Source organism: Octopus bimaculoides, chromosome 11 (genome assembly GCF_046866305.1).
Source record: "Octopus bimaculoides isolate indiv1 chromosome 11, ASM4686630v1, whole genome shotgun sequence".
In the NCBI taxonomy this organism is placed as follows: Eukaryota; Metazoa; Mollusca; class Cephalopoda; order Octopoda; family Octopodidae; genus Octopus; species Octopus bimaculoides.
Window position 1 is genome coordinate 28822378 of NC_142938.1, and position 13922 is coordinate 28836299.

Here is a 13922-nt window from a genome sequence, read left to right on the forward strand (position 1 = left end):
GCATGGCCGTTGCCAGTACCGCCTGACTGGCCCTCGTGCCGGTGGCACATAAAAGCACCCACTACACTCCCGTAGTGGTTGGCGTTAGGAAGGGCATCCAGCTGTAGAAACTCTGCCAGATCAGATTGGAGCCTGGTGCAGCCATCAGGTTCACCAGTCCTCAGTCAAATCGTCCAACCCATGCTAGCATGGAAAGCTATATATATATATATATATATATACACACACATATATATATATATATACACACACACACACACACACTCATATGCACACACACACATATGTATTTGTATATATACATACATATAATTTTCTTTTCTGTTGAAGATACTTACAAGTGCACAGTTGTTCAATCAATTGAACAATCTATTCATTAAATTAAAGTGTGAAGTGGTTGAGTATTTCATAGACACATGTACACATTTACCCAGTATGACAAAATGTGACAAGCCTGAACTTTTGAATAACATAGAAGTCTATATGGTGGGCTTTGACACAATTTCCATCTGCTTAGTGGTTAAAAAGCAAACAATTCATCCATGTGTGTGTGTATCTCTATGTTTTATGTTGATCACTTATCTCAGTGTATGTTTGTGTAGATTGTGTGCATGCGTGCTTCTCAGGTGTCTCTTAATTATTTCATTCTCTTTCTTCCTCACCTCACAATTCCCTCACACCCACACTCTCTCTTGCTCACTTCACATTCTTTCTCTTCCCCCTCTCTCTCTCCCTCTCTGACAGTTTTTATCTTTCTCTTAGTGGCATGATGATAAAAAGGACCAACTTGCTTTGACGTTTGGAAATTTCATGGAGAATTTTCTACAGAAATTTGTCCCTGGTAAATCAGTTCTTTATTTTCACCTTAATTTGCCTCAAATCACCAAGCTAGATAGTATTTCTGCTAATTATTAGGCATACATACATACATATATACACACACAAGTGTATTTATACACTCATCAAAAAGAAGGAACTAAGGTTCTTTCTCAAACCATTGGCCATAAGGCCAGTTTCTCAGATTTTGTGGCATACATATTCCCCTCCTGGATTGGATGCCAATCAGTGGCATGATTACTCTCCTTTGCCATCTGAGTGAACTGGAGCAACGTGAAATGAAGTGTTTTGCTCTGGAACACAATGCATCATCTGGTACGAGAATCAAAACTACTACCTTACAATCATGTGTGCAACCCCCTGACTATTAGATCACACATACACATAGTGTGTGTGTGTGTGTTTTTATATGTGTGTGTGTGTGTGTATAGTCCCTCTTAAATCATTTACTTTATTTTTACATTCATATATCTCAAATCACTAAGCTGAATAGTATTTCTGGTATTTCTTGTACATACATATTTTTATGTATGTGTATGTATGTATGTATGTATGTATGTATGTATGTATGTGTGTGTGTATGTATGTATGTATATATATCTCAATATCATCATCATCGTTTAATGTCCGTTTTCCATGCTGGCATGAGTTGGATGTTTTGACTGAGGTTTGGAGAGCCAGCAGCTGCACCAGACTTTAATCTGATCTGGCAATGTTTCTACAGCTGGATGCCCTTCCTAATGCCAACCACTCTGAGAGTGTAGTGGGTGCTTTTTACATGCCCCCAGCACAGGAGCCAGTCAGTGGTGTACTGGCATCAGACACATTCGGATGGTGCTTTTTACATGCCACCGGCACAGGGGCCAGTAAGGTGGTCCTGGTATCAATCACATTCAGATAGTGCTTTTTACTTTCAACCAGCACAGGAACCAGTCAGTGGGTACTGGTATCAGCCACATTCGGATGGTGCTTTTTATGTGCCACTGGCATGGGAGCCAATCAGCGGGTACTGGCATCAGCCATGTTCAGATGGTGCTTTTTACATGTTGCTGGCACAGGGGCCAATCAGGTGGTCCTGGGAACGATCACATTCGTGATCGGATAGTACATTTTGCGTACCACTGGCACAGGAACCAGTCAGGTAGACCTGGTACCGACCATGTTTGGATGGTGCTTTTTATGTGCCATCGGCGCAGGAGCCAGTCAGGAGGCACTGGTCACAGCAACGATTTTGGTTTTACTTGACTCAACAGGTCTTCTCAAGCATATCATATCGCCCGACGCATCAAGGGTACTCTTAACTGGGCCAGGCCACGAGTGCCAGTCCGGCAGTACTGGCAACGGCCATGCTCAAATGGTGTTTTTTTACATGCCACCTGCACAGGAGTCAGTCCAATATTTTATTCACATGCCACCAGCACAAGTGCCAGTAAGGCGAAGCTGGAAACGATTGCGCTCAAATGGTGATTTTTACATGCCACCGGCATGGAAGCAAGACCACTGCTCTGGTAGTGATCCTGCTTGGATGGTGCTGTTAGCGCTCCACTGGCACGGGTGCCAGTTAACGAATTTGGTTCAATTTTTGATTTCGATTTCACTTGCCTCAACAGATCTTTGCAAGCAGGGTTTTGTGTCCAAAGAAGGAAAGGTATGCATAAGTGGGCTGGCTACACCCCTGGTAAAGGCCACAGGTTATGGTCTCACTTATATATATACAATACATATATATGTACACGTATATATACACATATATACATTCATGCATATATTTTTACATATATATACATACATATATACATACATCTACTACATATGTGATGTGGAAAATTCTGTCTATGGGTGTGTTTGTTTTTGGAGTTGTTATCTAACTCCTCCTACACCGTTTTATCAATTTTGATGAAACTTGACACATCAGTAGAACTCATGTCTGGAAAACTAGTGACTTCAATTTGTTCACAGTCTTGATAACTAACTGTAGCACATCATTCAACCTATCATTCATATTTTTTTCCCACTAAATGCTGCAGGTGTGCCAGGCAATGAACAGTTAGTATCTGGTGGGAATTTTCACGCTTTAGGAGAGATGAAAGACCTCTGTATCTTCTATCATCGAAGGAGCTCCATCAAACGTACAGGCAAGAATATTACTGAGTGGGATATTATGTTCAAAAAGGGAAGACTTGAGATTGTGAAAAATAGTCGCTGAAATACCAAACATATACCATCATCAAACATTGATTGACCACAACAGTTGACTCATCCACTTGTATAGAAAATTCAGAATACTGGGGAATATTAATGAGTTGATGTTTGACATCATTGGCCATTTCATCGATGCGTCGAGAAATTGTGTTATTACTAAGTGGGATCATCTTTGTAAAGTTATCGGGTTTTTCATGCATAATGGTTGACAAAAACTCTTCGATAACTGGGCAAAGTAATGTTTGTCCAATTGTGTGAGACTTCCCAGACTTAGCAACAAGCAATGCAATTAACTCGCCATTCTCCTGTTTACTGATGGTGATATTTGTTTACAACTATTGTTCAATACAGGACTAAGAGACACAGGCCACATAGGCACATTCATACTTGTACACATACATACACACATACACACAGAGGCACAGGTGTGATTGTGTGGTTGAGCAGCTTGCTTTCCAGCCATGTGGTTTCAGGTTTAATCCCATAGCACAATACCTTGGACAAGCATCATCTACTATAGCCTTGGAATGACCAAAGCATTGTGAGTGGATTTGATAGGTAGAAACTCAATGAAGCCTCTTCTGTGTTTGTGTGTGTGTGCATGCACAGACATGCATGTGTGTGTATATGTATGTGTCTATGCATATACATACATATATGTGTGTGTGTTCATGTGTATCTATATTTTGACGTGATGGTTGCAAAGAGCATCACCATCATACATGCAGTGTTGTTTGTTTCTAGTTTTTCATGAAAATTATGTTTGGCTATGGGAAAATATTACTTTATTTGAAAACAGGTGAAGATTGGCAGAAGGAAGGGGATCCACCCATAAAGAAATCTGCTTCAATGCATTCCTTCTGCCCCATGGTAACTTGGAAAAGTGGATGTTAAATGATGATGATAATGGTGTATATATCCAGCAGGGTTGCACATGAGTTTCAGTGGTTTAAAAGTTCACTTTATACCTGTAAAGTCGTGGGTTCAGTTCCACCACATGAGATCTCGAGCATATTTGTTTTACTATAGAGTCTAATTAACCAAAGCTTTCTGAGTGAAAGTGAGTAATAGAAACTGTACAGAAGCCCATGTGCCTGTCATTCAAAAGTCTGCCCTTATCTCACTGCATCACATTGACTCTATTTCAGAATTATTTTAAGAGGATATATGTCTATAGAATAGTCAATCGCTTTGCACACTAATTCAATGAACAAGTTGTTCAGTCGATTGTACAATTAGGTACTAAGACATCATTCTTAATGAGAGTGTTCATTATCATGGCTAACAGGCTTCTGTACAATTTCCCTCTAATTCCACACACACAGCAATGAATATTGTACAAAGAACCTCATGGCTGCAATGCAAACCTTTTACTCACACAGCCATGCCTGCATCTGTTTGAAAGCAATATTGGTTTCAAATTTCAGCACAAGGCCAGCAATTTCAGAGGAGGGGCTAAGTCTGTTACATTTACCCCAGTATTCAACTGGTGCTTCTTTTTTCAACCCTGAAAGGATGAAAGGCAAAGTCAACCCCAGTGGCAATAATTATAATAATAATTCTTTCTACTAAAGGCACAAGGCCTGAAATTTTAGAGAAGGGTACTAGTCAATTACATCGACCCCAGTGTTTCACTGGTACTTAATTTATCAACCCTCATAGGATGTAAGGTAAAGTTGATCTCAGCAGAATTTGAACTTAGGACATAAACATGGACAAAATGCCACTAAGCATTTTGCTTGGTATGCTAACCATTCTGCCAGTTTGCCACCTTTGTTTGAAAGCAATATTGGAACTATGAATGGTTTAGTTGATCTGTTTGCCAGAAATCCTTGAAACACTTACTTCATGTGAGATATGACATAATTTGAAATATATATGTTTAATGGACCCTTTTCTTCCTGTTAACAGGTGGAGGTGGTTCTTTGAGACAAATGCCACCAACAATTTCCAATGTTGATGAAGGATCACGAGCCTTGTTCCCCTTAGGTTTGAATGTTGCCTCATATTTTGTCCGACAAGGAGTTGCCTTAATTGGGTGAGTATTTCTTACTTTCTACCAGATCAACCATTCATAAGACAGGCATACGTACATGTACCTACACTTGCATGTTGTTGTATCAATATGCTCCATTGGATGTGCAACATCAGTGCGCATGTGCAACAAAGTACAAATGTATTGATAGAAAAGTTTGGCATAAGAGGAATCAAATGTAGCATGCAAGAGGAAAGACTACATTGGTTTTGACACGTGATGTGTATGAATGAGGACAGCTACATAAAGAAGTGCCGATCACTGAAAGTGGATGGTATCCATGGAAGAGGGAGACCCAGGAAGATGTGGGATGTAATGGTAAGGACCATTCTCAGGATGTTGGGCTTCACATAGGAAATGACAATGGACTGAGATGTCTGGCGATATGAAGTTCTTGAGAAGACCTGCCCACATCAGTGAAACGGAGTTCTAGAAGCACTGCGGGTCCCACCCACACTTAAAAAGAAAACTTCTCACACACCCTACCACAACAAACCAAACTACATCTCTTCCTCACATTTCCACTTCATGCACTATGCTTATCTCCCACTCCCCAATCCCGTCCTCTTGGCCCTGGTGCCACTGTATCATTGCTCTCTGCTAGCCCCCGACCTGTGTGTTCCACCTACATGTAACAAGTAAACTTTTCACACACCCTATCCCCAACAAACCAACCTACATCTCTTCTCTTCCTCACATTTCCTCCTTCATACAGTATACCTAACTCTCACTCCCCAATCTTGTCCTCATAGCCCTGTTCCTCTGTATTATTGCTATCCGGTAGCCCCACCCCCAACTCTATATATATACCCAGGTTTCTGCCACTCACTCCCCACTTCCAGACACTTTAACCATGCTTCTTTCGCAATATCCTACCACTTATATTATGGCATTCGAACGTTAAGGCTATGCCCTGGCACTTGCCACCATCTATATCTCTCTCTTCCTTTACTCAACCATCCCATTTATATTCTGATCCCTGCCCTTTGTGAGTATGCTCAGCACTTTGCCACCATTTCTATCCTGCTGTCTCCTACTCTCTCTCTCCTTCTCCTGCACTTCCCTCAGGATGGATAACGACGTCTTTCGTTTGCGGCAGTGCACTTGTTTCTGACTTCATTCCTGATCTATCTCTCTCTCTCTTCCTCTCCCCCCAACCGGGCAACCTTGTACCTCCTCTACAGCAAGCCACCTGTTTCTATCTCTCTGTCTCACTATAACCTTTCCGACACAAGATCACCTCCTCCAATGCCCCCTCCCCTCTCAAAAGAGATTTTTCTTTTTTGTCTTGCAAATACTTGGTGACCCTGTCAGTGCAGGTGCCACTTAAAAGCACCCAGTCCACACTGTAAAGTGGTTGGTATTTGGAAGAGCATCCAGCTGTAAAAATCCTGCCAAAAGAAGTCTGGTGCAGGCTTCTACTTGGTCAGCTCTTGTCAAACTGTCCCACCCATACCAGCATGGAAGGTAGACGTTAAACAATGATGATGATGATATATATATATATTTATTTATTTATTTCACACACACACATAGATACAAGCATTTATTTAACAGGCACAACCTAAGTGTCTCCTTTAGTTGTGCACCGAACATAAAAAGCATTTTAACAAGCACCCACAAAACAAGGGAGGAGGGAGGTTGCTCTTGCAGAGTAAGCAATAACTGTCCAATAGGAGGCTGGTGCAAGGTGGTAACCAACAACCCCAGTACCACTGCCACAGATGATGGACAAACCATTATTATCGACATCAGTAGAGTGACTGGCCCCACACCATATGTTACCACCAGTACAATCGTCACAGCTAGAGATGGTGACCAATCTGGGACCAACGACACAGAGGAAGAAACCGGGATCCTCAGTACCACCACCTCAGACGATAACCAAGCAATTATCATTGACACTGATGGAGTAACCAGCTCTGCACCATATGTTACCACCAAGCTACACCCACACTAACACTAGCAGCATCACCGCCAACCATATGACTAGAAACAATAACCACAGAGTTAACACCCTTATATCATTGTACCATAATGACAGCATTAGCAATGGTGTTACCAACAGCATCACCATACCTGGAGCCTACCAGAGATATAGTTCTTTCAAGCATTGCTAAAAAGACATTTTGTCATGTCCCTAGCCAGCCATGTGTGGCACCTCAAAGATCAAGGGACCTCATGTGATATCAAGTGGAAAATAGTAGAACGTTCAGGCCTATATATTAATGGGATGTTCATGATTGGATGTTCATTGGACTGGGTTTATAAATGTTCATTAGACTGGTTTCTAGCCATTCACTGGATTGATAGTGTTCACTAGATTGGTTGTTCTATGCACACATTCACGCATGCAAACTTCTACATAATTTCTCTAAACTAATTTTATCCCAGGTACCACTCAGTGGGACTGAACTCAGAATTCCATGGCTTTGTAGTGAACTTCTTAACCACACTACCACACTTGTACCCATAATAAAAAGATTAATGAATATATCTGATGTTGAAGTGTAACAGTAATATATTTTATTGGTTATTTACAGGGATGCTGCCCATCGAATCCATCCATTGGCTGGTCAAGGAGTGAACCTTGGTTTTGCTGATGTTACTTGTCTTTCTGACAAATTACTGGAAGCAGTGAATCAAGGCAGTGATTTAGGTACCTTTGTTTCTCTCTTTTTAATCTTTTGTTCATTTATTGTGATTAGGCGCAAACATGGCTTGGTTTAGGTGTGGTTGTGGGATCAAGAAGCTTGCTTCCCAACCATGTGATTTCAGGTTCAGTCCCACTGCATATCTTGGGCAAATGCCTTCTACTATAGCCCCAAGCTGACTATATTCTTGGGAGTTAATGTACATATGTGTGTGTAAAGCAGCAAGCTGGCAAAATCATTAGCATGCCAAGCAAAATGCTTAGCAGCATTTTGTCTGTCTTTACATTCCGAGTTCAGATTCCACTGAGGTTGACTTTGCCTTTCATCCTTTATGGGTCAATAAAATAAGTACCAGTTTAACACTGGAGTTGATGTAATCAACTTACCCCTCACCTAAAACTGCTGGCTTTGTGCCAAAATTTGAAATCAATATGTGTGTGTACACTCATGTCTTGACATGGATGCACACACACACACACACACACACACACACACACACACACACACACCATTGTCATACAAGCAATGTTGTTTGTTTTCAGTCTTCCATGAAGTACATATCTGGCCATAGGGAAATATTACCTTGCTTGAAAATAGATGTGGATTGGAGACAGGAAGGGCATCCTGCTGCAGAAAATCTCCCTCCATCTGACCCATGTAAACCTGAAATGATAATAATGATTTTCTATGCTAGCATGGTTTAGATGAGTATATTATTTAAGCATTCCTGTACAACTGGATACCTTTCTTGTCACTAACCCTCACCTGTTCTACAAGGAAGGGATATCTCATTCTGTATGTGAAGGTGCAAAGCGAGTAAATCATGTGTTGACAAGGTAAACTACAGCAACATCATTACTTCTTGCTCACTGATTTTTTGGTGAAGTACAGATGTACACATACGCATGTGCATACGTATACACAAGTGTATGTGTGTCAGCATTATTTTATGTCCAGTTTCCATGCCAGCATTGGGTGGATATTTTGACAGGATGCAAAAGATCAGAGGATCATATCTTGCTCTAATGTTGCTACTATTTTGGCATGATTTCTGTGGTTGGATGCATTTCTTAATGCTAACCACTTTACACAGTGTGCTTTTGTCATGGCATCTAAATTAGTGAGGTCACCAAGTAACTTGCAAGACTGAAGAACCTACTTGACTGAGGGAAGGATAGGAGATAGGATGGTCTCTTTTAGCAAGGTAATGGTAGGCTTAAATATGATAGAGAGGTTGGGGGGAACATGTTTACTGTTTGTAGTGGAAATTCACGGCTACCTAATATTTTACATGGGTGGATGGGGATGGCTGGAGCAGAGCTCAACAAGTGGTAAATAGAGTGATGATGAGGTGCCAAGTTCTAACACCAGTGATGTCCACTTTACCTCAGGTTAGCCCAATAAAGTAGACCTGTGATCACAGTCATTCCAGCCATACAGCATCTTCTGTGAGAGTATATCTTGGACAACATTATCCAAGGTGTCTTTTTATATAAAAATAAGGTAGGGTTTACAAAAGATTCAGTTGGTGTTTTTAGCAGGTTGAAAGAAGCTCCTTCATTAGTTCATGTATGTTTGTGTATTCATATGTTGTGGTCATGTAGCCACATACAAGCACTAGTTTGCAATGGTACAGGTTCAATTCCTAGTGAAGCCAAGTTCATGTCATATACTTGTTACAATTTCCAAGTCATTCCATCCTGGATTCCTACCAAAATGACTTATAGCATTCATACAACCTCTAGAACATGTCATCCAAGAAGTTATTAATGCCAGAGCACCTGACACAATTTTATACGGTAAAATGGAACATATCCTGTTGGCCATACTGGTAGAGGAGTGAACGTGAGTGACAGTTGAAGATGCTGAATGCAGGTGAACTGTTGTAGAAATTTTACTCTGAAGTCACTGTGCAAATTTTATTGTAAATGATATTTATTTTAATAATTTGACACACATGCACACACATATATATAAATATATATGAAATTAAGTATTAAACACTTACTTTCAAAATATTGTTCACTTGACATTTATAAATCATATGTAAGTTTTATCTTAATAATTATTACTGCGCACTCTACTACTGTTACTATCACTTCCCTGTCTATCTCTCTCTCTCTCTTGTTCTTCATCCTTTCTGCTTTTCTCTTCCAACCCTTCCCTATTCTTCTCTTCCTTTCAACGTTCTCTCTCTCTCACTCCTCCTCCTTGACCCTCTCGTCGCTGACACGTGACAAAAGGGATTCTTTCTTTCTATTTCCTGCCTTCCAATAGAGAAGACGTGATTTTTTTGTCTCTCAGTCACATCTAACTATCATTCAAAAGAATAATTTTTCTATCATCTTGGCCTAACAGCCCTCATCATTTGTTTTCACTGTTCTGTCTTGTTTTTACTGTCTTTTACTGTCTTGTTCTCACTGTCCTGTTCTTGTTTACACTTTCACCCTCCGCACAAAATTCCAAATTTTATTTATTTTGCTTTGCGGGAAGGACTGTTCCAACAAAGTCACGTATTGTCCTTGCCTTCAAAATGTGGATTAGATGGAACAGGGACGACTGAAGAAGGGAAATATTCTTTATGTTGCATGTCTTGTTTGTTTTTTTCGTCTTTATGTTTTCGTTTCTCATTGCGTTTAACGTTTTTTGTGATGTCCTGTACCCATATATGCATGTATGTATACATATAGATGTAGGTATGTACATATATGTATGGATATATGCCTGTATTTATATATTATTTATGCTATATATATAGCTTTTACTTGTTTCAGTCATTAGTCATTAGACTGTGGGCCATGCTGGAGCACCACCTTGAAAATTTTTAGTCGAATGAATCAACCCATTCTTATTTTTTGTTAAGTCTCTTTTGCTGAACTGCTAAGTTACCAGGACAAACACAGACACAAAAACACACACACACACACCTGTGTGTGTATGTATACTCTTTTTTACTCTTTTATTTGTTTCAGTCATTTGACTGTGGCCATGTTGGAGCACCGCCTTTAGTCAAGCAAATTGACCCTAGGACTTATTCTTTGTAAGCCTAGTACTTATTCTATTGGTGTCTTTTGCCGAACCGTTAAGTAACAGGGATGTAAACACACCAGCATCGGTGATGTTGGGGGAAGCAAACACAGACACACAAACATATACACACACATACATATATACATATATACGACGGGCTTTTTTCAGTTTCCGTCTAACAAATCTACTCATAAGGCTTTGGTCGGTCTGAGGCTATAGTAGAAGACACTTGCCCAAGGTGCCACACAGTGGGACTGAACCTGGAACCATGTGGTTCGTAAGCAAGCTACTTACCACACAGCTACTTCTACGCCTATGTGTGTGTATATATATATATATATATATATATATATATATATATATATATATATATATATATATATATATATATATTTATATATTTATATATATATATATATATATATATATATATATATATATATATATATATATATATATATATATATAGTTTCTGCCTACCAAATCCACTCATAAAGCCTTGTTGAGCCCAAGGTAAGAAGTTTGTTGCTCAACCACATGGTTCCGGGTTCAGTCCGACTGCATGGCACTTTGGGTTCGTGTCCTTTACTATAGCCCCAGACCAACCAAAGCCTTGTGATTGGATTTGGTGGACAGAAACTAAAAGAAGCCCATCATATATATACTTATGTGTTTGTGTTTGTGTTTATCCCCCATCACCACTTCTTTGTTTACATCCTCATAACTTAGTGGTTTGGCAGAGGAGACTGATCGAATAAGTACTAGGCTTAAAATACAAGTACTATGGTCAACTCATTCAATTATTACATGGCTGCAATCTAGTGACTGAAATAAAAGATAAAAGGTAATATATAAATATATATATTCTGTCACACACACACACACAGAGGCATAGATAGGCACCTTAAGTAAGTGTCTTCTATTATACCCCAGGGTTGATGAACGCCTTGTGAGTAGATTTGATTGATGGAAACTGAAATACTGCAAGGCTCTAACAATTCTGCCTGTCCACTGTCCTTGCTACATTAATACTCACAGGGCATTTTCAAATCTCTCTCTCTCTCACACACACACACAATGTACAATGTATCCTGTATTTTAGTTTCCCACTAAACATGTTAGTATGCCCCAAGTTGTTATTAATTACTAGATGTCCATTACTAATTAATCATTTAACCAATAGCAGAGATGACTTTTACTTGGTTCAAACTTCTTTCGATCGTTTTACATTCAGTTATTCATCCTGCCATGCTATTTATGTCTTTCTGTAGGTTCTTTAAACCATCTGTTGTCATATGAATCACAACGCCAAAGAGATGTCTTACCTATTGTTGCCGCTATAGATGGTCTACAGAAACTGTATGGAACACATTTCAGTCCATTAGTGATCCTCAGAACACTTGGTTTGCAGGCAACCAATTCCAGTACATTCATCAAGGTGATTTTCTGTTTTCCCTCTTTTTAGACGTAGTCACTGTCATCTTCATCATCAATTCATCATCATCATCATTGTCATTATTGTTATCATCATCATCATTGTCATCATCACTAGCAATAGCATTATTATAAGTGAAATTGAGAGTAATTTCACTTGCTACAAAGAGCAACCAAATACCCCTAAAATTACAGCTTACCATCTTAAAACAGGAAGGACATGTATAGCCTGGATAATATGATCCTAGACACATTACACCTAAAAATAAAATGGGATAATTACATATTCAACACATTTGATCAGAGGTCTGCTCATTCAATGCTGATGTGGGGCTAAAGAACAGCAGCATAGATGAAGTGGCTGAATTGTTAGAGTGTCAGAAAAATGCCATGCAGTAATGAGTTCAAATCCTATGAAGGTCAAGTTTGCCATTCATTCTTCCAGCCTTGTGCCTAAATTAGAAATTATTGTTGTTATTCCTAGCAGAAATACTATCCCCTGGCTAGTTTTCTGCTAGTAATATCATTATCATCATCGTTTAACGTCCGCTTTCCATGCTAGCATGGGTTGGACGATTTGACTGAGGCTACACCAGGCTCCAATCTGATTTGGCAGAGTTTCTACAGCTGGATGCCCTTCCTAACGCCAACCACTCAAAGAGTGTAGTGGGTGCTTTTACGTGCCACCCGCTCGAAGGCCAGTCAGACGGTACTGGCAACGGCCACGCTCAAAATGGTGTATTTTACGTGCCACCTGCACAATAGCTAGTCCAGGGGCACTGGCAACGGTCTTGCTCGAAAGTCCTTACACATGCCGACTGCAGCCATGCTGGGGCACCACCTTGAAGAATTTTTAATCGAATAAATTGAGCCCAGTACCTTTTTTTTTAAGTCACATACTTATTCTATCGGTCTCTTTTGCTGAATCACTAAGTTATGTGGACATAAACACACCAACACCAGTTGTCAAGTAGTGCCTCAGTTACAAATCTTCCTCCTCCTCCTTCTTGTTATTGTTCATTTATTTATTCATCTTTTTTTTTTTTTTCCAGGATAAATTCATCCAGACAGCAACTCATTCGTAGTGAAAACTGCTTTAGAGTGATTTCAACTTGAAATATCTTGGATACTAATACTGTACTTTACTCAGAGATACTGTATTTTACCATACTATACTCTCTTACAATGTATTCCAATGGACTGTGCTCTATGATATTGTACTCTACCATATGGTACTCTACTACACTGCATGTCATACTCTACCACATTTATTATGTTGACTGGAGTGTAGTATGTACCAAACAGATGTTTTCTTCACAGGCAATACATAATACAGTATTCTCTTGTAATGTACTGTACTCTACCATATTGAATTCTGTCTTATTGTTCCCTACTGTAATGTACTCTACCATACTGTACTGTATTGATTTGTCTTCCTTAAGGCCACATGTTGATGTTGACTGCAGTGTATCTCAAACACTGATGTTTTCCTTATAGTACAGTATATAGTATTGTCCTCTACTCTACTGTAATATATTATATTGTAGTATATATTGCAATATACAATATTATAGTACACCATTTTGTACTGTGAGCTGCTGTGCTATATAGTGCAGTACTGCACTGCACTATATTATATAGTTCACTACTATACTATATGCATTTATACAGTACTCTACTAGTATTCTGTTTTATTATTAATTTGTTTGGTAATAAAAATCTACAAACAA

General features: G+C 39.4%; 1 protein-coding gene across 1 annotated transcript in view; it reads left to right on the plus strand.

Moving 5' to 3' along the window:
• Window positions 1-13922, plus strand: part of LOC106874259 (ubiquinone biosynthesis monooxygenase COQ6, mitochondrial) — a 31683-nt gene extending 17761 nt beyond the window's left edge. The window contains exons 8-12 of the mRNA XM_014921918.3: window positions 763-841; window positions 4951-5077; window positions 7618-7733; window positions 12030-12196; window positions 13245-13922. Coding sequence (XP_014777404.1) covers window positions 763-841; window positions 4951-5077; window positions 7618-7733; window positions 12030-12196; window positions 13245-13277 — 522 coding nt within the window. The 3' untranslated portion in view covers window positions 13278-13922. The remainder of the gene's footprint in view (window positions 1-762; window positions 842-4950; window positions 5078-7617; window positions 7734-12029; window positions 12197-13244) is intronic.